Consider the following 27,503-nt stretch of genomic DNA (forward strand, 5'->3'; position numbering starts at 1 on the left):
TTTCTCTGCAGAACATAACACAGATTCCGATCAATCCAAAAGTAGAAGTCCCGTGAATTTAGTCTCCTCTTTGTTCCCTCCTGTGTAACAGTGGATCAAACCTGTGAACCTGTGAACCTTGGCCTATTGCAGAGCAGTTTATAGCCCTGGGGTTGTCAGAATAAAAAGAGTAAAAAAACTGTTTTGAGTATCAGTAATTATATTTGCACACCTAAAAACATTCCTGGGCAGCTATCCAAGGTAGTCTCTCTGAGTGAAAACAGAGCATGTGCAGACACAAGCAGGAGCATGCCATACAGCTGGGAACTCTTCCTGAACCAGAGTTCATGGACCCTGCTGTGATACCGTGAGCTGATGAACTCTTCATCAGCATGTCTGCCTCATACCTCACTGTCTGGAGCTGCTGTTATCAACACTCCTGTTCAAGTCCAAAACCCATCAAACCACATCATTTCATTCACAGTGCAACGCTGCAGCATGCAGATAAATATATGAACAGACGTACGTTAAACATACTTTTCTCATGCCGCCTGACTATGTTAGAGCGCTGATCTCACAATCTGAGAGCTGAACTTCAGATCCCTGCTGTGACAGCTCCAGTAGAAGGAGAGAGCTCTCCTCTCACTGTGGGACAAACCTGCTCTGACAGCATCACAGGGCTACAAGACAACGCAATGACAAAGATTAGTCCATCTCTCTTTGGCTGTCCAATGACTGAACTCTGTGTGTGTGTGTGTGTGTGTGTGTGTGTGTGTGTGTGTGTGTGTGTGTGTGTGTGTGTGTGTGTGTGTGTGTGTGTGTGTGTAAATCTCAGAGGCAGAGTGGACAGAATGGTTTGACAGGGATGATGAGAGGGGCTCGGGTGACTGGGAGAAACTGTCAGACCTGCACAAAGCCTATCCAGACCGACTGTGCAGTGCTCCACTCGACATCCAGGTAAATCTTTTCTTCCTCACAGTTCACTGGCTGTGCCTTCAAAGCCTGAAAACCTCTTATTTAGGAAAGCAGACAGGCCAGTTTAACCTCCACACTCTTCTGCTGCTGAGCCATGCAGATGTTAAGACTACAATATTCTACACAGTAAAGTATTTGTTGGACAGAGGAGATGACTGACAGGGGACGGTGACTGACTGAGGAAGGTGACTGAGGAAGGTGACTGACAGAGGAAGATGACTGAGGAAGGTGACTGACTGAGGAAGATGACCAGTGGTGGACTGGGACTGAAAAACAGCCCGGGACTTTTACTCGGCCAGGTCCACAACAATGGGACACATTGGCAGACCAGTAGCAACCTCCCCCCCAAGTAGACCAGTCTGCCCCTGACTTCATTAATTTAAAAAAAAAAAAAAATGCTCCGAGCGCCAGTCAGTTAGGGTCTGGGATAGACCAGCCGTTCAGGAAAAGAAAAGTCCAGAATTTCCCGATGGCCCGCCTGCTCCTGAAGGTGACTGACTGAGAGAAGAGGACTGACTGAGGAGTTAATTGACAAAGGAAGGTAACAAACTGAAGAAGGCAACTGATTGAGGAAAGGTGACTGAGAGAAGAGGACTGACTGAGGAAGGTGACTGAGGAAAGGTGACTGACTGAGGAAGGTGACTGAGGAAAGGTGACTAAGGAAAGGTGACTGACTGAGGAAGGTGACTGAGGAAAGGTGACTAAGGAAAGGTGACTGACTGAGGAAGGTGACTGAGGAAGGCAACTGATTGAGGAAGGTGACTGAGGAAAGGTGACTGACTGAGGAAGGTGACTGAGGAAAGGTGACTAAGGAAAGGTGACTGACTGAGGAAGGTGACTGAGGAAAGGTGACTAAGGAAAGGTGACTGACTGAGGAAGGTGACTGAGGAAGGCAACTGATTGAGGAAGGTGACTGAGGAAAGGTGACTGACTGAGGAAGGTGACTGAGGAAGGCAACTGACTGAGGAAGGTGACTGAGGAAAGGTGACTGACTGAGGAAGGTGACTGAGGAAGGCAACTGACTGAGGAAGGTGACTAACTGAGGAAGGTGACTGAGGAAGGTGACTGACTGAGGAAGGTGACTGAGGAAGGCAACTGACTGAGGAAGGTGACTGAGGAAGGCAACTGACTGAGGAAGGTGACTAACTGAGGAAGGTGACTGAGGAAAGGTGACTGAGGAAAGGTGACTGACTGAGGAAGGTGACTGAGGAAGGCAACTGACTGAGGAAAGGTGACTGAGGAAAAGTGACTGACTGAGGAAGGTGACTGAGGAAGGCAACTGACTGAGGAAAGGTGACTGAGGAAAGGTGACTGACTGAGGAAGGTGACTGAGGAAGGCAACTGACTGAGGAAGGTGACTGAGGAAGGTGACTGAGGAAAGGTGACTGACTGAGGAAGGTGACTGAAGAAGGCAACTGACTGAGGAAGGTGACTAACTGAGGAAGGTGACTAACTGAGGAAGGTGACTGAGGAAAGGTGACTGAGGAAAGGTGTCTGAGGAAAGGTTACTGAGGAAAGGTGACTGACTGAGGAAGATGACCAGTGGTGGACTGGGACTGAAAAACAGCCGGGGACTTTGACTCGGCCCGGCCAACGGAACACATTGGCAGAGCGGCAGCACTCGCTCAAGAAAAGTCCCGAATTTCCCGATGGCCAGCCTGCCCCTGAAGATGACTGACTGAGGAAGAGAACAGACTGAGGGAGGTGACTGACGCAGGAAGGTGACTGACTCTCATAGAGTCTCACAGAGTGATGAACATTTTCTTCTGGGAATCTCAGCCTCTCTGAAGAGTCCATATATTAGCAGTATGTTGACCCGGTGATATTTAGCTTCATAAGTTGAAAAATGTTTATATTCAAAATTTCTGTAAGTGATGTCAGGAAAACCTGTAATGAATTTGTGTTGTTTTACAGAAGAGTTAAAACGTATTGAATCTTACTCAGTGCTTCGGTTATCATCATGTAGACTTCATCTCTATCATCATCAGCAGCATTGTTCAGTAGTCTAAGTCAAAAAGTGAAACTCAATTATTGCACAATTTAGTTCACACAGAGTGAAATATTCAGTTTTTCATTTGTGATGGTCATGGCTTACAGTTTTAGATAAAAAGTAAGTATCTCATGAAGTTAAAAACATTGAATATTAAACTAAAGGTGTCTCACTTCTGATCAGCTGATGAAGTATAAACACCTGCCAAGTTTTCCTGAGTCTTTTAATGGTCTTGGTCTGGTTCAGCCTTCTGACTGGTATTCATTAAAGACACTTACTGACCCCTTCCATAGGGAGGGTTAGACCCTAAGGGTCCCTGCTAATGAAGTGGTCTGTTCACAGAGTGCTGAATCCTAACCGACTAGAAAGAGGAGTTGAGGGAAAAAGAAAAGGAACAGGGAGTTATGGGAGGCTACATCTCTGTAAAACCAGCTGTGTTGTTGGCGTGTTGGTATCTGTTCTGGTTTGTCATCACCGATAACTCTGGATTGCTAGAGGTATGATCCATGCCAAATGCCTGATGGGTACCATAAATCCAGTTCTAGCTGCAGCACAGAGCTGGAGCTCTCTGAACCTCTTCATACCCCTCTGATAACCCTGAACTATTTGTACCAGTCATTTGCTGTCCTCAGAGTGAACTGCGCTCAGGGTCACAGGTTTCAGATTGAGGGTTCAGTCCATCATTGATGGATCAATATAATCAGTAATTGTACCTTTGCTTTTGTAATTCTTTTTTTTAATGTTCCGCTGTTTTTTTTTTTTTTAGCTTTTTGTTTCATTATTATTGTTAATTTAATACCTGTAACTTGATAATGATTAATAAAAAAACACTGTGTGCTTTGAGGTTGGACCCATGACAAGTGACTCCACACTTTTGTCTCTCTCTGAAGAAAGCGTATGAAGACATATCTGTCCTGTACCTGAGGAATATCTGTCGGTGTCAGTATCATAGTTTGTCACAGGGATCAGATGGGGTTTTGGTGTTTGGACTTCTTTGAAGTACCCTACATTATTTTTAACCTTTCTTCTATTCTGTGTCCAGGCTGAAACCCATGATGGCACACCAGCCAGCCAGACCGGAGACGTGATCCACAAGAATGATAAGGACTACGGCTTTGTCTGCCTCAACAAAGACCAGGCTCATGGCCTCTGTCAAAACTACAGGGTTCGCTTTCTCTGTGGAAAACTGGGTAAATCCTCCACTTACTGTCAGAGTCTGTGTGTGTATCCATGAGCATGGTGTGAACGTATCATTTCTGTCATTTCACAAACAGCAGAGTGGGGAGTAAAGAGAGCTGGAGTAACTGAGGTGAAATGACTGGATGGCTCAGAGTTTGCAAACATGCAGACACAAACACTGGCTGAGCTCCAGAGGGTGTGTTGTGCGTGAGGAGGCAGTAATGATAGGAATGCATGGAGCCAGCATCATGGTGAAGGGAAACACAACCACACAACCAAAGTATCAGGCATCTCTCGAACAATGCTTAGCCATCAAGATCCTCTGTCTGGGCTTGTCTGTCCGTGTCTATTTGTGTCTGCGTGGCATGTGCTGAGTGTTTGGCAGTTTCAGTCTCATGCTCAGGGTTACTCAGAGTACAACACTTGTTGTTTGTGTTTCTTGTAGAGGCAGGCGGGTTAGAGGATCTACATGAGGTCAGTTCTGTAGATATGATCTGAGGGCCTCAGTCACTGGGCTTCCTGGGCCGTGGCACGGAGCCATGGCATTTAATCCTTTTCTGACCACAACTCTTATATTTGAAGAAGTTGTGAGAATGACCTCCAAACACTGATTTTCTAAAGCCATCTGTGGAGGTTGATGTCGCCACTGATGAGGTTTGATGTGTGACTCTTTGGGATGTATTAAATACTCTAAACACACAGAGTAATGTGGATGAACAGTCGTTCCTCTTGGTCAAAGGTTACACACAGCACAGATGAAGAGGAGAGGGTGTTCCTGGTGTTTTTGAAACTTTTTGAAAAGAGGAATGTGTTGGATCTAAAACAAGCAGAACCTGCAGCCAGTTCAGCCAAATGTTAAAATGCACCTTCCTAAAACAACTTTTATTTTCACACACAGGATTCTTTTTGCTGAGAAAACCAATTATGGAGATTTCTGTTGTTTAAGATAAACCAGACTTCAGAGAGTGTTTCCTTTTTTTAAAAAGATGAACAGTTTTAGCTATATACAGCGCCAGTATACAACAGATATCTGAAGACACTTTACACACTGATTGGGTTCAGACCATTTATTTAAGTCTTGTTATTTTATAAACAAAGACCCAACATGAGGACCAGATAAGGAGTCTGCTCCCATCAATCTGCTCTTTGAGGAGAGTATCAAAACATGAACGTTTTGATACTCTCCTCAAAGAGCAGCTAATGCATCACATTTTTTTTACAGTCTATGGTTGAAAACAACAACAATGTACACCATGTACAACCAAAAACCGTGACCACAAAACCATGATAAAAACCAAAGCCTGGATTCAGTGAACCCAGTGTTTCCCCTTCCATTGTACAAGGGGCCGGCCAGCCCCCCATATGGAGGCAACTGCCCCCACTGGAAGTCGAGTTGATTTTATATTCCATACAGCACCAGATCACAGCATGTATAATTTATACACTTGTGAATTAATTTAGGCAGTAAGGGGTCTAAAACCAAACTCTCCTTTAAATGTTTTGTCTATTGAGGAAGTTAACACGTGTGAAACTGTTTCTGTGTGCTCTGCCTACTTCAGTTCGCCCACAGGCGTCCATCTCCATCAATACGTCTACCAACAGCACAATCCTGGAGCTTGTTGACCAACCAGTGGGCTGGGGGCCATTGGATCGGGTGGTGGTGGCGAGCACGGACTACTCCATGCACGAAGCCGAAGAGTTTACCCTATTACCTTGTTCAACTTGCTCACCCAACCAGGTCAGGGTTCAAGGTAAGAGAGATGTGAAAACATGAGGTCCTTTCATGCAGAGCAAAGATTCAGGTTTTGATGCAGCTTGGAAAATATTTATGTCCTTTCACATCAACTTAGTCTCCTACTACACAGACATAGAGCACATATATTTAGGAAGTGCTCTGATTATACATTTGATTGTAAATAATGACACATAGTTAACTCCTGATAAATTGGACACTTTGACCAAACTCTTTATAAACCCTGAAGGGAAACTCTTCAAGTCTTGAACACTCAGAACAGCAAGGAAGTGGATGAGTACAAATGTCCGTCTTTGATCAATTCATCCATCCATCCATTTTCTTTACTGCTCATCCTGTTCAGGGTCCCAGGTGGCTGTAGCCCATCCCAGCTGTCATTGGGCGAGAGGCAGGGTACATCCTGGACTGGTCGCCAGCCAATCACAGGGCTGACACATAAACACAGACAACCATTCACACACAAACTCGCATCAAGGGACAATTTAGAGCGCTTATTTAACCTAGTTAACATGTTTTTGGACTGTGGGAGGAAGCTGGAGTACCCGGAGAGAACCCAGGCATGCACAGGGAGAACATCATAGACTGTATAAAACAAGAACGTAGTCTGACACCACACATCTGTTTCTGAAACAGAAAATGAAGCATATCGGCTATAGTAGCCATATTGGTAGTGGCAAGGGCTTCACGTACAGCCATAGGGCGCCTGTCGGTCATGTGACCCACAGCTGTGCCTCTCGCTGGGGGAGCTTACGATCTTAATATCCTCTGAACGGCAGAGTTAGAAAAAAATTCACCCCCAGTACAGTGAGTGCAGGTTGTAAAATTAGGGACTTGGACAGGAGACGTTTTTTGAACCAGGCTGTAAATAGGTTAATTTCTGCTTTGAAAATGGCTTTTTTTGGCTTGGGGTGTATGCGACTTCCGGTACTTCCGGAGCCAGCCTCAAGCAAACACTTGAGAATTACAAACTACTTGAGAATATTAGCACTTCCGCATTGTCTCATATTCTCAGACCGGAGGTTGCCGCATGGAGAACATGCAAACTCCACACTGAAAGGCCCACTGATCAAGCTCAGAATCGAATCGGTGACCTTCTGGTTGTGAGGCTGCAGCGCTAACAGTTGTGCCACCATGCAGCCCTTGATCAAATCAACAATCCAAAATAATAATACTGAAGAAATTTCCCCAGAGTGACTCTGAGGTACTGCAGTGTGCTGAAAAAATATGCTGAGAGCGTAACATGTTAAAGTCCAGCCCAAAATGCAGCAAAAGATGAGCACAGGTGTCTGAAACATGCCTAAGTCCAAATATTACATATTTAATATCTGAAGCAGCTCAACACGAAACCACCATGTATCACTCTAGCCTGCCCTTGTGTAATTACTCTCATGTGACCCAATGACAACAAATGAAGTGAATTGGAAGTGGTGTGTAGGTTAACCAGTCTGCAGTCCTGGATTTTGAAAGTGTATTTAAACACAGTGCAGGTTGGTCTGTTCCCCTTTTGACTTGGACCTGGGAGACCTGGAAAGAGCTCCTCTCGCTCCTCAGTCTGTGTCAGGCTCAGAGTCTGACTGCAGCTTCTGTAAGAGCTGACTCAGTTTGACAGACCTTAATGTTTAACTTTTTTTTTTTTTTAACAACCAACTATTAGTTAAACTGAAGCTTCTGAGGGTTAGAAATCACAGACCAAGTTTTGAAGAAGGATATGTGAATCAAAAGCTGGAACTCTCATCTAAGCTTTGGTTCAGTTATTTTCTTTTGGGTTTTCAGACTCTCTTTTGGGCCACTTTTAAGCTGTCAGACAAAACAGCTTCATTTTGCACTCTCTGTTGCTTTAATGTCAATCTCAGTGAAGCCCAGTGAAGTCCCACATCACAAAGTCTCTTCCTCTTATATTCTGTACATAGTACAGATGGTCTGTGAATACTTAGGAACATGTTATTCATGTTATTTTAAGTCCCTGTGAGGATTTTCCAAGTGATCTTGAAAAAGTCTCCCTTCTAGATATATGTCTGCTAATAATCCACACTTTAAAATGAGATTATCAGCACCAATATTACAGGTAATTAAAAAATGCTACTTCTCATCTTCCCAATCTGGTTGATCAGCACCGGGTTGTTTACAGCACGTCTAAGTTGTTAAGTTTCTATGACAACACAACGCCCTCTGTCATAGTTTTTTTTTTGTCTGCCCCACACCACCACTGCTCCTCCTTTGTGGGGCAGAGACCAGTACCTCAACTGAACAACAGTAAGTACTATGAGCCTTTAAAGTCTACTCCAACTGAGCAAATAAAGACTGAACTTAAAGAAATTCTCTTGGATGCAAAGGATCAAGGGTGGATTTCTCAATACAAACATGACTTTTTGTTATGTGAAAACCCTATAAATCCCTCTTTCTACATGCTTCCAAAAGTCCATAAGAACTTGGAAAACCCCCCTGGAAGACCGATAATAAGTCTGTCGGTGAACCAGTATCTAAATTTGTGGGCTTTTACAGAAAGCCATTTGTGTTAGAGCTGCCCTCTTTTATTCAAGATGGTACACATGTACTCAATAAAATCACAGAAACTAAAAACATTGGGTCAGCTCTTCTGGTCACTATGGTTTTTGAGTTCCTTTACACTAATATTGATCATTAAGAAGGGTTGGAAGCTCTATCATACTACCTGGAGAAGAGTCAACCAGGATCTGCTGCATTTGTCTTGCAACCAACACAATGGCCTAACAATGTTTTTCTCTTCCAGAATCAATTTTATAGACAGAGAAAAGGTACAGCTATGAGAGCAAGCTTTGCACCAAACAATTCTAACCTATTCATGGGACACTGGGAGGAGAAGTTTTTGTTTTCTAGTCAAAATGTCTACCCAGATAAAATTATCTGGTGGGGTAGATACATAGACGATATTCTTACTTTGGTTAGGATCAGAGTTAGAACTTCAGAATTTTCATTCATATCTTAATAAAACAAATAAGAATTTAAAGTTAGCCGAGAATTTTCATCTGAAAATATCAATTTTTTAGATCTGAAGATCTCCAAAGTTGGAGCTGGTGACCTGCATACAACTATGTTCAGAAAACCAACTGACTGCATTGATAGCATCCCTTTTGACCAGTATCAGAGAGTTAAAAAAATGTGTGATTCATCAGATAATTAAAAAAAAAATGCACTAGACCTGAGACACAGATTTGAAAAACGAGGCTGCTCAGAGAAGACTTTAGATACTGCTTACAACAAAGTCAAGACCTCCCCAGAGAGCAGCTCCTGGTTAAAAAACAAAGGCAACAATATTCATTTAATCAAATCTGTTTTGTGACACAGTATGGCTGCTAAGCAAACCAAATTAAACAAATAACAAAGAGAAATTGGTATATATTGAAAAGTAACACGTCTTTTGGAGAAGCCCTTCCTGACAACTATAAGCTTCAGAAGAGCTCCTACTTTAAGTGATAAATTAGTGAGAAGCTATCTCCCCCAAAACAAAACAAAAAATTAGACTTAGTAAGACTTCAAAACAGGTAATTATAAATGTGGAAATTGCAATTATTGTGAAAATATGTCATGGATAAGTTTTTTTCACAGATGTTACAACAGGTCAGAAGTTTGAGATCAAGTCTTTTATAAACTGCAATACTTGTTTTGTAATTTACTGACTTGAATGTCCTTGTGGATGTTTTTACATTGGGAGAACTAAGCGCAAACTGAGGGCACAACAGGCAAAACATAAACATGCAGTTAGAATGGGCAATCCATAATATCCTATGGCATTACATCATAAAGAGGCTAATCACGGTAGCTGCAACTCTCTGAAGATATCAGGTATTAAACATATACAAAGTTCTATGAGAAGAGGAGACAGATTAAAAAGGAAAGATAGTCTTTCTGGACATATACATTAAAAGCAACACAATTTCCTGGTCTGAATGGAAAACTAGACTTCTCTCCTTTTTGTAGCTTCTCTAGCACCATTATTTTAAATATTCTTTAAGAAAAAAAGGCTTCCTGTGTGTATTAAATGTAAAGTTTGAAAAGATCTTTACTATCGTTGAGTTTGATTAACTGGTTGCTTTACTGCATTGAATGGAATAACCTTGAGTTTGATCATGTGACAATTTAAAACCATGTGACCTGTTCAAAAACCTATAAAGGAAGCAGATTGGCAGCCACATTGTAACAGCCCTGGTGAAGGCCTGTATGGCTGAAACATGTTGGCATGTTTTTTATGATCCTGTAGCCCTGATGGAAAACGGCTTTTTAATTAATACCTTTGAGTGCCTCAGCTTTCCTTAAAGCTTGAAGTTGGATCCCTTTACTGATGAGAACCAGAGAGATACACATTTTTGTCAAGCAAGTTTTCAACCTTTCCAAAAACCCATGCAGCACTCCATGCAATTGTTTTCTAAGTCATTTCCATTGTTTTGCTCTTTAACGCATGTGGGGGATGAAAATGCTAAACTCCGAGCCTAAGCAGCTAGAAGTCAGCAGTTTTTGACATCCCGGGCACATATTTGGAAATAATAAAGGTCCTCTGCTTTTGATTAAGACTTAGAGCCAGAATGTATTCAAATCCCTGCATAGTGTTTCTCATCTGCTGCAGAATAACATAGCCCTCTCTCTTCTGCCTCTTTTGTCTTCTTCACATTGCTTGGAGTAAAGCCAACCACAGTGAAATCCTATTTTTCCCAAACCCCAGGCTGCTGCTCAGAGCGTCTGTCACTCTCTTGACTGTGATCCATCTCATTAATTCGTCTGAGCACGCTATTGTGTAGCTGCATTTTTGTGTTTGAAGGGATAATCAAGTCGACTTCCACACGGACTCTGCAGGAAAGGGGGGAGGGGGTTGTTCTGATAACTGAGAGTGTGGAGATGGATGACCCGGGGCTGCTCATCAGTTTGATTCCATTAATAACAGGTAGCGGGAGAGAGAGTTTAACATGTCAGACCTGTGACAGGTGTAACTGTGGTAAACCAACCCGTGCTCTAAATGAGACTTTGCTCCTTTGTCCATTTTCAGAACTATCTGTCAATTTGTAAATGTTTCGTGCAGCTCTATGCAGGGGCCTATTTAGTCTTTTGGGGGCCCAAGGCAAACCCAGTCAATGGGGCCCTCCATGTCCTTGTAACTCATCTTCCTCAGAGCTAGACTGGCCTTCCCTGGGTCCACTGTCTCTTTCCCAGAATCAAGGCATGAGACAGTGCTAATCTTGTACATGGTAACTTAGCGCAACTAAATGCATTTCCTCAAGTTCTGTACTTAAGTTTGATTTTGAAAAAAGTGAATACATAATTTAATCAACTTTGTCCTGGATTTGAAATCTTTTATGATCAATTGACAGCTTATTTGTCCCACAGTGGGGAATTTACAGAGTAACAGTAACAAACAAGAAAGTATGAAGTGAAAACATTACAATAGGTAAATATTGAAAAAAATAATTTAGTAAAGAAAAAATATGTAAATATCAAGCACAACATAAAACTGGAAAAAAATCTACTGAAAGAGGTGATATTTATAGTTACCATACTTTTAGGTACTATTATTTTAAAGTTAATGTATTTTTATTTGACCCCCTGTCCAGTGAGTTATGTATCCAAAAAGAGATTTTGTACAATAATGTTTATCACCAACTCAAAAAGTTTGATTTTGAGAAAATGATCATGTTTCCTGGGCTAGATAAAGTCCTTAAAATCCTCAAAGTCTTATATGTTTATCTCAGATCTCAGAGCAACATTGTTTTTATTTCCCACTTGGTTAAAAATAAGAAAAAAATGGGAAGAAAGTGTTTTTTACCTCTTTCTTCCTGGATCAAATTTTCAGATGTGTTGTAACATGGAATAGCCCATTGAATAAGAAGGGAGTGGGAGTACCCAAAACCATCATTAAAGATGAAGCCTTTTGATGTATTTTGAAGCATGTGAAGTAAGACTTAGAAAAAACAAATGCTTTCAATTGAAGAAAACTTCATAAATCAGTTTTTAAGAGATGCTTTGGGGGCCCCTGGGAATCTTGGGGCCCCAGGCAACTGCCTGTGTTTGCCTAATTGTAGCTACGCCCCTGGCTCTATGCGACAGACAACAAGCATTTGCTCCTCTCTTTACATGTAGCACTTTTGTTTCAGTCTCATCATTCTTCAAGCGTGATGTCTCACTACACTTTAAACCATTAACACAAAATAAACCAAACGTGTTTCATCACCAGTCAACGACAGCTCTGTAAAGACAGTGGTTTGTGTGAAACCTGGCTGCTAACCTGTCTGGACTGTTCCTCTCTCTGTCTTTGTTTGATCAGTCTCAGTCTGGTTTGTTCTGTGTTGAATAGTCCGTTGGGTCTTCCACAGATGCTGACTTGTTAGTTAACAGGTTAGAGCGTCACTGGTGTGCTCTCTCTGGGCCTGAGAGCTTGGTGTGAATGGATTTATGCTGGGTTTGATTGTAGATCATCTGTTGATGTAACTTTTCCTGCAGTGGGTTACAGCTGGATCTCTTCTCTCCATCATGCTGCCCCCTGGGTGTTGGGTTTTATATTGTTCCCTTTCCAGGAGGCCTCCTGGAAAGAGTCAGTAGCAGTATTATTAGATCCACAGCTACAAAGTGCTGGGTGTAGCGCCAGGTTTCTCCTGAAGTGTCATCACAAAACTTTCAGTTCTGGTCAGATGTTTGAGGCTCTGATTTACCGCCAGTTATTTATTTTCCACTTTTTTACAACTTCTCACACCTCTGCACCTGTGTTAAACAAGTTGTATGCTACCTTTATCATTTGAGCTGAGACAAATTTACTCTCATGGTGGTGATCTCTTTGGTGATCTTGAGCTTTCCTGGAATCATGAAGGTCTCAGAATAAAGAATGGGACAGATATACAGAGCTTCCTCCAATATCAGGCTCCTTGGTCGTCTCCTTTGGAACAAACATCACTCAAAGCATCATACATTTCACATCAGGGTTTTTGACCTCAGGAACTGTGCTTTCCCACTGGAAGCAAGGGGTACAAAATTTAAAGAGTGACCCTGTAAACTGGAGACCTTCAGCTGAACATGTCAGTGGATATCCAGTTTACAGTAACTGTTCAAACACAGAAGAAGTCCTCAGGAATGTATCCTAGATTAGTCTGATATATGCATATACACAAGTTATAGTCTCCCCATCAGATCAGGATTTTAATGATGACTGACTTTGGAAGCCAAAATGCGGGTCTATCTCTATGCCCCTCACGCTTTAGGCAGCAGGGTGGTCTGGTGTTTCTCCAGGTGAAGCTGTTTGGGACTTTTTGAGCCATGGCTTTGTCCCCATAGTTTGTTTCCTTTCCAGTGTAACAGATCCATCTCATTAAAACCAGCACAGGCTGAATCTCCTCCATGCTAACAGGCTAACTGAAGTGCTGCACATAAAGATGCTGGTCTGTCTTCTATGGTGGCATTTTGTGGAAAACCTTCATCAAGGTCTTACTGCCCTAAACTGGTCTGGTGGTTTAGTGCAATGATTTTTTTTCTTCCTCCATAGCCCAGTTTCTACCAAGCAGTCTAGTTTAGATTAGTATGGGTTGGATCGGTAAAGCCTGGTCCTGTTTGTATTTCCACAGCCAACTGTGCCCCCCGCAGGCGGCGTGTAAGCTGGATGCTGACAGCCACACCAGTTAAATAATAGTGCAACATCATAGCAACGCAACAAAGTTGTTTCCCCGTAACAAATCCAGCGAAGAAGAAAAATGCCACACAGTAAACAAAGAGCGACGATGGAAGACATCCAGCAATTTGTCTTCTTTGTGATTGTTATGAACAATCAAGCTTTGTTTCAAAGAAGGCAATGTGCCTCCAGGAGAAAAACAGCAGCCGCTGTTGATCGGTAAGTGAGGATTCTGACCAATCAACGGTCTGCGGTGTTGTAGCTCCACCTTCTGGGATCAGATTGGTTTAGTCTAGGACTCCTACAGAAGGGTACCAAAAATTGAGGCGGTACTGAGCAATAATTTGGGGATCTGTCCTGGGATTGTTCAGTGGAAATGCCATAAAATGTGTGCCGTACTGAGTCAAACTGAACTGAACTGTGGAAATGGGTCTCTTGTCTTCAGCCTGATTTGTACAAACTACCCCGCTTATTGGCCACTGAAAAATGTTTAACCAGGGACTGTGCAATCCAATAAATAGGTATGGGGGATTCCAGTTCACACACACACAAACGCACGCACACACACACACACACACACACACACACACACACACACACACACACACACACACACACACATTAGTAAGCATTCATCTCTCTGTCTTCATTTTTTTGCGCCGACTCTTAAAGATGTGTGTGTGTGTGTGTGTGTGTGTGTGTGTGTGTGTGTGTGTGTGTGTGTGTGTGTGTGTGTGTGTGTGTGTGTGTGTGTGTGTGTGTGTGTGTGTGTGTGTGTGTGTTTTGAGTGCAGGTAAACCCAAATTCATTCACATGGGTGAGGAGGTGGATGGCGTGGACATGAGGGCGGAGGTTGGCATGCTGAGTCGTAACATCCTGCTTCGTGGAGAGATGGAGTTTGGTTGCTACGGCAACGAAGCCTGCAAATTCTTTAGCTTTGACACTTTTGGAGGACACCTGAAGGTACACTTTTAATGTAACCTTCGTATTTTGGCACTCAGCTTATTCACACACAGTTTTCAGTTTGTGACAGAAATAAAAGAAGGTCGCACCAAGAGAGCCTCCTTTGAGCTTCTGTCAGAAAAACTCAAAGTTTATTTCTATCATTTCAGTCCTGTCTATAGGGCAGATAGCCTGTTGTTTACTGGTATTTGCAATGAGGCCTTTGGGATTATCGACAAAGCCTGGGGCTTGTCTCCAGTCTAAGCCTCTGGAACTCATGGTTCTTGTGAGGAAACTGACAGATCTTTAGGTCTGCTCTTAGTTATTTTAAACTTAATGAGGTGTGTTTCAGTATTTCAGTGAGGGGTGACATGAGAATGAGAGATTGAGATTTGATTTGGTATCCTTTCAGGTAGGTTCCTCTAGAACCATGTCCTGTTGAAGTGCCTAACAGATCTAAAGGGTTGCCTTGCCTCTGGATGAGAAAAGACCAGAGTCATTCTTGGCACCAACAATGTTTGGCAGCTCAGCTCAGCTCAGATCAGATTGGGTGAATCCCAGGTGATTAGAACTAGAAACACAAGAGGTACACCTCCCATTAAAAACCATGTGTTAGCCTGCAGGCGTGTCAACAGACGATAAACACCAGAGAGGAGCTGCGAGACAGGTGAGGACAGAGGAGCACAGGAGACAGAGAGAGGCTGCGGTTATCCTACGCCTACATTCTTGTCTTCACCCCGGGGCATGTTATCATATGCTATTATTATTTCCATCACAGCCTCATGTCACATACTTCTTACACATTGGTATGCGTGCAGCCTGCACCAGCAGCACATGCTGGGTAAGGAAATCTAAGTGAACGCATCAGAGCACACTCTGCTTCACAGCTTGTGTCAAAGCTTGGATTTTCCTCCAGTATCAGCCCGACACATGCAGAGACTTGCAAGAGTGAAATTATTTTAGGAACAGTAGGGGCTGGACGCTTCTTCCCAAAGGCTGCAGTATGTCATTAAAGCTCATGAACAGGGCTGCTCATCATGTGCAGCAGGGAGAATGAAGCTGAGCTCCTCTGACTGATGCATTTAACTCAGGAGTGAATCAGTGTTCGATGCCTCATCCTGAACACCTCTTCTTCAAAACTCATCTTCACAGGGTTTGAAACTCTTCCTTAGAGATTTCCTCAGGGATGGGTAACCAATTAGGTACTTCCATAGGTACCTACCAGATTCTGTCTGTAATGCCAGTTCACTGAAAATCAAATAGTACCATGTTTAGGTACCTAAATGCATCCTTTTGAATATAAGAGAGTGGAAGGGTAGGGGATTCTCCATACTTGACATGAACACAGCATTATATACAGAGAAATAAATATATAAAGCTGAATAACTTTGACAGTTTATTTTAAACACATTAATATTAGTTACCACATAAACACTCACAAAAGTACAGGAAATTGGTACCCCCTGAGAAGCAGGTATGGTTTCAAATGTGAAAGGCATCCTGTCTGAAATGAACTGCTTTCATCATCAGGTGGAGCGAGGCTTCAAGTCTGTTCATATTTCTGGGGTGGAACTACAGCACATGGGCCAGCAGACGATGGGACACTACCCGGTCCATTTCCACATGAACGGGGACGTAGATGAAAAAGGCGGTTATGACCCTCCTACCTCTGTCAGTGACCTATCCATCCACCACTCCTTCTCTCGCTGCGTGACCATCCACGGCACCAACGGACTGCTGGTCAGTGCAGATCTTAAGTTCATCTTACTCAATCATTCTTTTCCATTTTAGTTTGATGCTTTGAAGATTCACTTTTAGTGTGTCCCAAATCGCATACTTCCATACTGTGTAATCAAAATTTTCAAATTGAGTGTACTAAGCATACTACATACTCACTGGCTTAGTGTGCACATTTTGAGGGTGTAGTGCTGTCCCAAATCTCATACTGTCCAGCACCATACTTACCCGGAATGATGACATGATGTCGACCTCTTCTTCTACATTTAATTGTGATCAGCTCGTCATCAAGCTCTGCTGGAGCCTGATAACGAGCCATTCATTTGAATCAGGTGTGCTGGAGTGGGGTAACATCTAAAACATGCAGGGCAGGGGGTCCCCAGGACCAGATTTGAGAAACACTGGCATAGCCTATCATTCGCGGAACAAAACAAACAAAAACAAGTTACACCACATACACACCGTCAACAGCTGATGGTGCTTGGTGGAAACAACACGTGTAAAAAACAATATCAATAACTTACATATATACATTGCTGCCATAGCTGCATACTCAAAATCCGGGCCGATTTGAGTACATCATCCTGGTACTTTTGCATACTCAATTTTCGCGTACTATGCATACTGTTTTTCATTTCGACGCAGTATACTCAAAATTTTGAGTATTTGAGTATGGAAGTATGCGATTTGGGACGCACTATTTGTGTCTTGAATTGAAGGAGAATATATCTCCAGGTGAGCTGTCAGCTGTATGACCACTAAAGGTGACTCCCTCTGGTGCCTTCCAGGTGAAGGACGTGGTGGGCTATGACACTCTTGGCCACTGCTTCTTCACAGAGGATGGTGCTGAAGAGAGGAACACCTTTAACCACTGCCTGGGTCTGATGGTGAGAGCTGGGACTTTGCTGCCGTCAGACAGAGACAGCAAAATGTGCCGTGACATCACTGAGGGAGCATACCCGGGATATGTGCCCAACCCACGCCAGGACTGCAGGTACGAGAAGTGTCCTTATAAAGTAAAATGAGAACTAAGTCCAGGTGGAGCTCAGCTCTGTTTGTACATGGAGACCAAAGCCTAAGGGCTCTGGCATTCAGGGAGCCTTAAACCCTGCAGGAGTCTCTGGGTAAAACCTGAGCCTGCAGGTTGACGAAGAGTGCTCATGATTGGGCTGAAAGCACAAGTGCACGTGTGTGCAAGGCGTAAGCCGTGACAGAGCTGGAGATCTTGCTGCCTACTTGGATCCTCTTGAAATGGAGGATTTGACTGGTTGAGATGTGTCAAGTTGATTTTTAATAACATATCATGAGAGGACTTTAATTGTGAAGGGTTTATCAGAGATTAAGTGTTTATGAAGAAAACAGTGGAGAAACAGTCAGAATCAGACTGAAGTTGATTTCACAGAACAAGGAATGTGTCCTGGTCTATCAGGAGGACAAAGACCTCCATGTGATGGGGGCAGGTAGGGCTGTGTTTTCCCTCAGGTCCACCACCATCTCCACTGTCTTCAGAGTGTGAAGCTCCAAATACATGAAACCTCACTGGGATGCTCTCTTTGCAGTAACACATTGTTGGAAAAACACAAGCCTTGGATGAGCAGCTGACTAGGTCACCAGCAGTGTCGAGAACCTTTTAACGGCTGATAACCAATGCTGTTATTTTTTCCAGTAACCGGTAATCAAATCAATTACTTCTTCAAATGTTATTACAGCATTACCAACAGTGAGCGCATTTCTATGTATCTGACTTGGTTCGCTCAACCAGACACAGGACAGGAGATGCAAATTTAATATGCACGAGTCCGGAGCAGTTTGTTGTGGTAGAACTGGCGTTTCCAGGATGGGAGTGTACAGACACTATTACAATGCCATAGATGTACAGTGGCAAGAACATAAATGTGAATATTATGTCCCAGAGCAAAACCTGCTCAAAAACAGATTTCTATTAAAAAAATTAAAGTTTTTAAAAAAAAATAACGTAATAATTACCTACAATTCAGTTACTTTAGTCACCGAAAAAAAATATATTTGAGGAAAAATAAATTTAATTTAACTGAATCTTTGAAATCAACAATTAAAATTCAAGTAAGGGTCTTAACACAAATATTTCTAGTATTGAAGTCAAAAATATTTGTTCAAAATACAAGACAATTTTTTTTTTTTTTGCTGTTTTGTAACCATGAGTGAGGAGGGAACGCAGTGGATATGAGACCCTACATGAGAGCACAGACTGCATGTGCTCAATGCATCGGATTACTTGTCTGTGCTCCACGGCACAGGTTGGCTGTCTGTGCTCTATGAATCTCAAGCCGGCTGTCTGTGCTCCCCAGGGCAGGCCTGCTGTCTCTGTGTTGCATCCCACGGACTGGCTGTCTGTGTGTTGCATGCTATGGGCTGGCCGTCTGTGCGCTGCATGACGTGGACTGGCTGTCTGTACTCTACGTATCACGGACCGGCTGTTTGTGCTGTATGCTTCACAGACCGGCTGTCTGTGCTGCACACATGACAGACTTGCTGTCTGCGTGCTGCATCACACACAATGTCTGTGCTCCGCAGTTCAGACTGGCTTCCTGTGTGCCACAGCATGCACCAATATGCTCCAAACAAAATACTGTTTCAAAATTGTTCAAAGTCAGTCTCATTTCAGTCAAAAGTTCAACGCTTTTCTCTGAAATGGCCTAACACTGGAAGTTTACACCTGGGTATTTGCTGTGCAGTATTTAGGTGCTGCTTTCACTCTAAAACAGGGGTCACCAACGTGGTGCCCATGGGCACCTTGGTGCCCACAAGAACCACTTAAGGTGCCCGTGAGGCATGTTCCAAAAAACAGCACTGCTCACAATGGCGCACCCTCTTACCATCACTTGGGACATTGCAGAAGAGCAGAGGAGAAGACACAGCCTGATGCAGTAGGACTCAAAGACTTCATTTCTCAGCTTCACATGCTGCCTCCTGTAGGACAGGAAGTCTGTAATCCACCTACAGGTGTAGTCAGGGACGCTGAGCTGGGAGAGCCTGTCCTTCAGGAGAGCCGGGATGATTGTCACAAACAAGACCTGAGGAGTCCAGGTGCTGGAAGATGGAGCGCAGGGCTGTGTTGACAGCATCGTCTACAGACCTGGGTCTGTGATGGATTGAGGTATGACAACACAGGACGCTCGAATTACCTCATCACCACAGAGATCAGGATAACCGGCCTGTAGTCATAAGTCCTGTGATCCCTGGTTTCTTGGGGATGTTGGCGGAGATTTTGAAGCAGGCCGGCACAGGTGTCCAGAGAGGTGTTGGGAGTGTCTTCAGCTGATCAGAGCAGTGCCTCAGGGTGGATGGAGAGACAGAGCCTGGCTGCTGTGCAGGTTCTGCCTCTTGAAAAGCCCACTAAAGTCTCTCTGGAGGATGGAGACAGGCACCGCTGGTGTAGAGTTGTGTGTGGGGGGGATTTGCTGGTGCTCTTTGATCAGCATGGCCCTGCTCTGAAGAGGAGGGGCACAAATCTACAGATTACTCTGCTCTGCCACCCTGCAGTCTGTGGGTGCTGTGATGCTTTAGGAGTGAATCTGTCCGATGTTTCCTGAAAACAAAATGTGTGTTGGAAATGATCGAGGAAACTCAGTGACGTGTTGTAAAACAGTTCGAACTGATACACCCGGCCCTGGCTTTTCTTAGTGGGCCCAGTCAGTGATTCAGAACTTTTTGTATGCAGTCTTACCACCTCCCTGTCATAACTCTAAGCCCTTCCTCAGGGGTGTGCCTCACAGTTTAGGACTAACTGAGCTTCTTTTTGGAATGATGAGGACGTACACGCCATCAGTATTTGTTTCTGTGCATCATACGGGAAAGTGTGTTTTGAAATTTCTGCAGTCAAACATTAAAAAAAGTAGTTTGAAAACCCCAGAAGAGTTCCTTAGTGATGGGTCTAACTGAGACACTGATAATAAACAGTTCAACCAGAGCGGACATGCTGACAGACTGATGGAAATTGACAATGGCAGGTTGACAAAGTTTGATTTTGTGGTAACTGCAGTTATACCAAAGATTCAGAGATTATGAGAGAAAGCGTTTTCATTGGTCCCTGATGTTTCCAAGTGAGAAACCATCTCTTTAACAGCTCCAATGAGAATATCCCACAGCCACACACCCGGGCGTAAGGAATGCTGACGGCCCTAGGCTGACACTAAAAAATCCATCAATAAAACAACATCACTGCTTCATGGACTAGCTTCACAGATTAACTCAGACTGTGATGGGGAAGGACTCAAACATAGATCTGACTGAGGTATTCTGCTTTCCATTTGTAGTCACTGTGGTATGGGCCAATTAAACGATTTGTCAGATTGAACAGGATTAATGTTTCCTAAAATGATTTCCAAATCCCACCACACCAATGTCATTTCAAAAGTTGTTCCCCACTGTAAGATTTACGAGGATTCATTTCCACACAGATTTGATATTGTGCCTTGTAGCTCATCCCGTCTCTCCCTCTGTCACTGATGAGTTGTGAGCTGAATTTCAACACTCCGATGAGAACAGTAAATTTACAGCCTGAGCAGCAGACAGGTGAAGTGTGGGCTGCATGGGGAGGATGAACACGGCAGAGAAGGCTGGATCCAGCCTTTTGGGGACTGGACCACATCAGAACTCTTTCACCTGTAAATGAATCAGCCCTGTAAACAGGCTGCTTGTCAACAACACGGAATGATTGTGTGTAAACAGATAACGCAGGTGTTAAGGTCTGTCAGCCAGATAAAGCCTGGTTTATACTTCCTCTACACGGTAGGGGCTGATGCTGTCATGAGCACCACAACTTCTGCGTCAAAGCTGCATTGCAATGTTCAAGTAGAACACATGAGGGCAGTGTGGTCTGCATGCTCGTCAGTTGCCTGTTTTCCGCTTTGTTTCTGCTTTTTCACATCTCGAGCGTATTATGTAAAGTGATCAGGGCTCTGAATGACCTTTTTTCATAACATGAGTGAGTCTTGCTGCCAACTTTCTGAAGTTACCAGCTAGTCAGACTTTCCATTTTTTATGTTGTTTTGAGCCTTGAGCTTGCCATAGTTGTGAAGTCAGCCTTGAGCAGCAGTAACTTTTCTTTGGTCTTCCTGTTTAGAAACAAAACCTCCTTGTATTTTGACATTTAGGGCTCTAATTTCGTAAACCAGGGGCAAGTGCAAGCGCACCTGCTCTGCGCCGGCCTTCGCAGCGCGAACAGGGCGTGACCAGCGCACTTTGCAAGTTTCCTGCAGTGCCAAGAGAGGGGCAGTCCAGGCGCAGAGGAGCGCAGAGCTGTGCGTCCACGCCTCCCTCCACACAAATGGCAGAGAGGGAGGAGAAAAGCCGTGAGTGGGTTTAACACAGCCGAGGGCTGTTTTCACCAATCAAATGAGCGCCTCTCCTTGCCTTTAAATGTCCTGCAGCCGAGGCGCAGCGTCTGATTGGTCTGACTGATCCCTGACACCACAGAGAGTGTGCTGGAAAGACTCGGTAGCGGAGACGTTCAGAGCTGCTGTCCCTGCAGCAGGAGAATGGACAGCGGGGCGCATCGGAGGACATGGAGCGCCAGCAAAGTACAAAATTAAGAGACAGTTAGACCAGTTTGGAGCTGGCGTGCTTTCAGCGCACTTTTTTGGCACAAAATTGTCACTGCGCCAACATGAATTTCCTGTTAGCATTTAGTTAGCGCTAGGTTTTCTGCATTGATGAGTGATGTATGTTTATTTGTTTGTTCAGTTTTACAGACAGGAAGTAACTTGTTAAAAGTTAACACAAATTCAGTGTCAAACACAAGCACGACCACGTCGTCAACCATGTCGTACCTCAAAATCATTTTTTTCTCTATAGAATCTGCATGCACCTGTTTCCAGCCCTGACAATCACCATGTGTGATCAGGGTGGAAGTGGGTAAACATTGAAATGATCATGTGACTCCTATCTAATCCCTGAATCCCTCTCCCCATGTTACAACCATACCAGGTCTCCTCTACTTGCGCTGTTGTCATTTAGACACTTTACTGAAACCAGGAAGAAACCCATTCTTCTACAGTGAATCTGCATCGACACTGAACACATGCCCTGAAACCCGTCTGTCTCAGGCCTTTCCTTTAACAGAGAGACAGGGGATAACTGTGGTCCTGAAACCACAAGTGTCCAAAGGCAATAATCTGATTTTTTTTAACTCTGATCTTTATTTATTTAATTATTACATCTGGAAAGGATTTAAAGGAGCATGAAGTTATTACATTCCACCTCTTCAACCCAACAATGATAGTCTAATATTATGCAAAGTGGAAGCTGTATTTAAAAAAAGAAAACCACCTAAAGCAGGGATGTCCAACTCGTGCCATGTAGGGCCAAGAGGCTGCAGGTTTTCTTTCCAACCAGGAACTCCACCAGCTGATTCCACTGATTACCTCACCTTCAAGCAGAGAGCAGGGGCTAATCAGTGGAATCAGCTGGTGGAGTTCTTGGTTGGAAAGAAAACCTGCAGCCTCTTGGCCCTCCATGGCACGAGTTGGACATCCCTGACCTAAAGAGTGCTGTGAGGTATCCCAGAGGATTTAAAGAAGATGAGATCCAGCTGTTCAAAAGGAGATGGTGCTAAAACACACATCCATGAATCTAAGAGGCAGCAGAAATATCAAAATGATGTTTTAGAGATGACATATGATCAAACAGGCACAAACTGAGTATCAGACCTAACACATGGTATATTAGGCAAACTGAAACAAACAAACCTCTGAGGTGTTTGAGTGTGAGAGTTGTTGAGTTTTTACTGAATGTACAGAGCTTTAGCTTTCTACAAGCACCAACCGCCTACATGGAGTTCAGTGAGACCCTACTGGATAGACTTTGGTTTGTGACCTTGACAGTAAATGTGAATGTACACATCATTGGACTAGGATTCATTTCAGGGACAACATTAATATAAAACAGACCTGCCCCAGCTCCAGGCCTGACCCTGGACATGCCTGGAGTAAGGGCTAAACAACATGCAGCTTTGGAGAGACTTGCGCCCACTGATGGTCATGGGGGCTTTAATCTGATCATGTGTAATTTCTCACATCTTTTAATCATGTCCCTGGCTCAGACCTTAACATCAGCAGAGCTCGTTTTCCTCTAGCCCGAGCAGCTTGTCTTCTCCTCTTTTAGCCCTTCTATGAGAGGAGGAGTGTTTTTTTTAGTTTAGACAGCACAGATTAGCTGGAACAATTTCTGATAATCTGGTTGCTTATTAAACATCAGGCTGCAGCTGAAAACAGTCTCCAAGCAGACAGGTTGTTAAAAATCTCAAACAGCCAGAGAGAGAGAGCCATTCACATGCTGATTGTTCATTTCTAAGAGGAGGATATTAAGTTTAGTTCTCCACTACAAGTGTGCTAAAATGAGAGAGATTCAAACTTACAACGCATACATGTAAATGAAAATGAATGCATATAAAAACAAAGAACCATAAATAGCTAAATATTGCATCCTCAGTATGTCAAGAGTTAGCCCTCACTATTTACCTTTGGATGTTTCACAAAGCAAAACAATCTGTCTAATGTTTGTACTATCATATATCAAGCAAGAGAAAACAAAAACACCACTTTCTTTTTCTATGCTCGTAACAAAACTTTAAGTTTTTCTTCTTTTTTTTTCTTTTTTAAAGAAGAAAAATCATGTCAAATTCTCTAACCAGATAACAAGAGCTTTAAACCAATGAATCATGTTTTGTTTTTGTTTCTAAATTTGATACCACTTGCATAACCTGTGAGTAATTTGGCTGATGCGATTCCCACTGCGGGTTTCAGAAGTAGATCCAGTACATTTTAATCCCACTGGAAAGTTGTGTGTTGTTTCCAGAAGAAGCAGACTGAAAGCATCTCCATTATTCTTTAGGTAAGGACATTTTTCCCCCGGGTCATAATTTAGTAATGTTTATGCATATTTCAAACTCCTGCACAGATTCAAGCTTTACAGTGATTCCAAAAAGTTCTCACACTTCACTTTTTCCACATTTGTGTTACAGTTTAAGTTATCTTTAAAACAGAGCCACCACTGCAGTCAGATGGACGCTTTGGGATTTTCTCTAAATTAGCTTAAGTTAGCTCAACGTCAGCTCCTAGCTGCGTTGTTCATCATGTCTCTTTGTTTGTTGGGAGTTCATCGGCCTGTTTTGTTCTAGTTTTTGTTTTTTGGTGATCATACATCATTGTTAGCTGTTGTCCAAAGAGCTCTAGTTAAGCTAGCGTTAGCTTCTGGAGCTTAGCTTCATTATCTTATCTGTAATAGCAGAGATAATAAAGGTTGTCAAAGGTTGTGTTGAATGATTCAGCGTAAATACTGAAGCTCCAAACTAACAGAGACACACTCTTGGTAAAGATGGTAAAAAGGAGGTTATAGTTTTGTCCTGACCAATGCTGATTGTCTGTCTTGTTGTCTGAGATGCTGATGCTAACCAGATGCTGTTTATCAGGTTTGCACTGTGACTTGTAAAGTTAGTCTTTAATTGAAGCTTTTTATCAACCTCTTTTGATAATTTGGGAAGTTAAAAAAAAAAAAAAAATCACTTTTTCTCAGATGCCAGAGGGCATTCTAAGTATTCTGAGGTTCATTTGTCCTGATGCTGCTCACTAACATTCACCCAGCAACGCCGCCGCCATCTTGTTTCCAGTTCCACAAGCTACCATGAGAAAACTTTCCAGAGTCAACCTTAGGAAAAATTGACGTGTGTGTGTGTGGGTGCGTGTGTGTGTGTGTGTGTGTGTGTGGCTGACTTGTAAAAATCCTCTGACCTATAAGTCCTGTAGCTATCTCTAATGGACCTAGAATGTTGATGTTGGTTTTGTTACAAGAAAAGTCTTTGTTCAAACAAATATTCAGGAATGTTTTTGTTGCCGAGCATGAAATGGAAATTAGAGAGCAGGTTACAACCCGCTGCACAGAGTTTAAGGCCTGTGTGATGAAAGAGCATTCTGGACAGCAGGAGTCTGTCATGTTGACACAGAGCAGAGGAAATGAAATAATGGACCCTGAAAGAAGTAAGAGGTGTATATTTAACAATCAGGGTACTGAAGGTACAGATCAACTGTTAATGTTACACAGTAAATTTAAACATAAAGCACAGCCTGTTCTTGTTTTAAAAGGGGAGCCTGGTCACTCAGCCCGCTGCAGAAATCTAATGTGTGCCAGAGGAAGAACTGAGGAGTGGAGCAGCGCCCAATCTTTCTGCCCAAGCTTCTGGCTGTGGATGAGGAGGGGAGTGGACTCACTGAAGCGTTGGCACTGGTGGAAAAGATGAATACAGCAGCCACAGATGTCTGTCTGTACATTAACCATGTGCACTTTGGAGGATGTTATTAATGAGGCTCACACAGCAATAAATGGGTACTGAACAAACTTGATTTTTGTTCAGCTAAAAGTCAAAAGATTATACTGACAAAAACAAAGATTGTACTTTACAAAAAGATAAACAAATAAATACAAAAATAGATAAACAAACAAATGAAGAATAAATAAACAGTAGTGAAAAGCAAAAAGACAGAGTCGAACAGTCACCAAAAAATAACAAACACACACACAAACATATGAAATGTAAAAAAAAGACCGGTTGCACAAACTACCACCCTTATGCTTCTACACTCTCCACTCAATTAATTTGTTTCATCTGTTCAGCTGATTGTTAACACCAATATTCCATCAGCCAATCACATCACAGCAGCTCCGTAGCAATTAGTCATGTAGACCTGGTGACGATGAGCTGCTGAAGTTCAAACTGAGCATCAGGATGGAGAAGAAAGGGGATTTAAAAGACTCTGAACGTGCCATGGTTGTTACACACAAACTGCTGATCTACTGGGATTTTAACCCACAACCTTCTCTGGGGACCTGGGCGGAGCAGCAGGTCTCTGGGACTAAATGTCTTGTTGATGCCAGAGGTCAAAAGAGAATGGACAGACTGGTTGGAGATTATAGAAAGACAACAGGAACTCAAAGAACCGAGGTCTGCAGAAGAGCATCTCTGAATGCACAACACGTCCAACCTTGAAGCAGATGTGCTACAGCAGCAGAAGACCACACTGGGCTACAAACCACATGGACTCACCAGAACTGGAACACAGAAGACTGAAACTGTCTCCTGGTCTGATGAGTCTGGATTTCTGCTTCACGTTCAGATGCTCAGTTCAGGATTTGGAGGAAACAACATGAAAGCATGGATCCATCCTGCCTTTGATCAACGCTTCAGGTGGTGGTGGTGCTGCTGCTGCTGCTGGTGTGATGGTGTGGGGGAGACTTTCTTTGCTCACTTTGGACCCCTTAGTACCACTTGAGTCTGCCTGAGTACACAGCATACCTGAGTGTTGTTGCTGACCATGTCCATCTCTTTATGAGCGCAGGGCACCCATCTTTTGATGGCTACTTCCGGCAGGATAATGCTCCATGTCACTAAGCTCAGATCCTCTCAAACTGCTTCCTTCGACATAACCATGAGTTCTCTGGACTCTAACGGACAGACACCATGGGCTCTAATTTTGTAGACCAGGCGAAAGTGCAAGCACACCTGCCCTGTGCCGGCCTTTGTCGTGCGGACAGGGCGTGACCAGCGTACTTTGCAAGTTTCCTGCAGTGCCAAGAGAGACGCACTCAAGGTGCAGAGGTGCGCGTCCACAGCTCCCTCCACGCAAATGGCAGAGAGGGAGAAGAAAAGCCGTGAGTAGATTTAACACAGCCGAGCACTGTCTTCACAAATCAAATGGGCGCCTCTCCTCTACTTTAAATGAGCTGCGGCCGAGGCGCAGCATCTGATTGGTCTGACTGATCCCCGACACCACAGAAACAGTGTGCTGGAAAGACCTAGTAGCAGTGACGGTCAGAGCCACTGTCCCTGCAGCAGGTCAATGGACAGCGGGGCTCATCGGGGAACACAAAGCGCGTCACCATGTGGGCCAGCTCCCAGGACAGATTTAATCTGTTCCTTTGTCATTAATAGGAGAACAAAATGAAGAGGCAGTTACACAGCTGGCTTATCCATTCAGAATACTTTTGATCCACCTGCACTCCTGGTTTGTCATCGCCAAGCAGAGCCTTTGGTGATATACTGTACACTCTCCCGGTGTCTCTGCCTCATCCTCCTTACAATAATGTACTCCATCTTTTTAGATCATGTTAAAAATAAAGATTAAAACAGAGAAATATGGGAAATCACGATTAATCCTGAGTGACATACATTTATTTTGTCTCATTTTTCTTCATCTTTTCTCTCCCTCTTTTCTTTGAATTAAATGAAATGGGAGAAGCCAGATATATACTCAGTATCAGATGTTAAGGCTGTTTATTATTTAATTGTAAGATGT

General features: G+C 43.3%; 1 protein-coding gene across 2 annotated transcripts in view; it reads left to right on the top strand.

The window, feature by feature from the left end:
- Positions 1-27,503, top strand: part of cemip (cell migration inducing hyaluronidase 1) — a 108,344-nt gene that overhangs the window by 56,422 nt on the left and 24,419 nt on the right. For both annotated transcript variants that reach the window (XM_074666891.1, XM_074666892.1), the window contains exons 9-14: positions 815-936; positions 3,987-4,134; positions 5,683-5,874; positions 14,291-14,460; positions 15,970-16,179; positions 16,965-17,164. In XM_074666891.1, coding sequence (XP_074522992.1) covers positions 815-936; positions 3,987-4,134; positions 5,683-5,874; positions 14,291-14,460; positions 15,970-16,179; positions 16,965-17,164 — 1,042 coding nt within the window. The remainder of the gene's footprint in view (positions 1-814; positions 937-3,986; positions 4,135-5,682; positions 5,875-14,290; positions 14,461-15,969; positions 16,180-16,964; positions 17,165-27,503) is intronic.

The sequence above is a fragment of the Halichoeres trimaculatus genome, unplaced genomic scaffold (genome assembly GCF_033239565.1).
Source record: "Halichoeres trimaculatus isolate MK-OKI-2021-1 unplaced genomic scaffold, fHalTri1.1 fHalTri1_scaffold_3, whole genome shotgun sequence".
In the NCBI taxonomy this organism is placed as follows: Eukaryota; Metazoa; Chordata; class Actinopteri; order Labriformes; family Labridae; genus Halichoeres; species Halichoeres trimaculatus.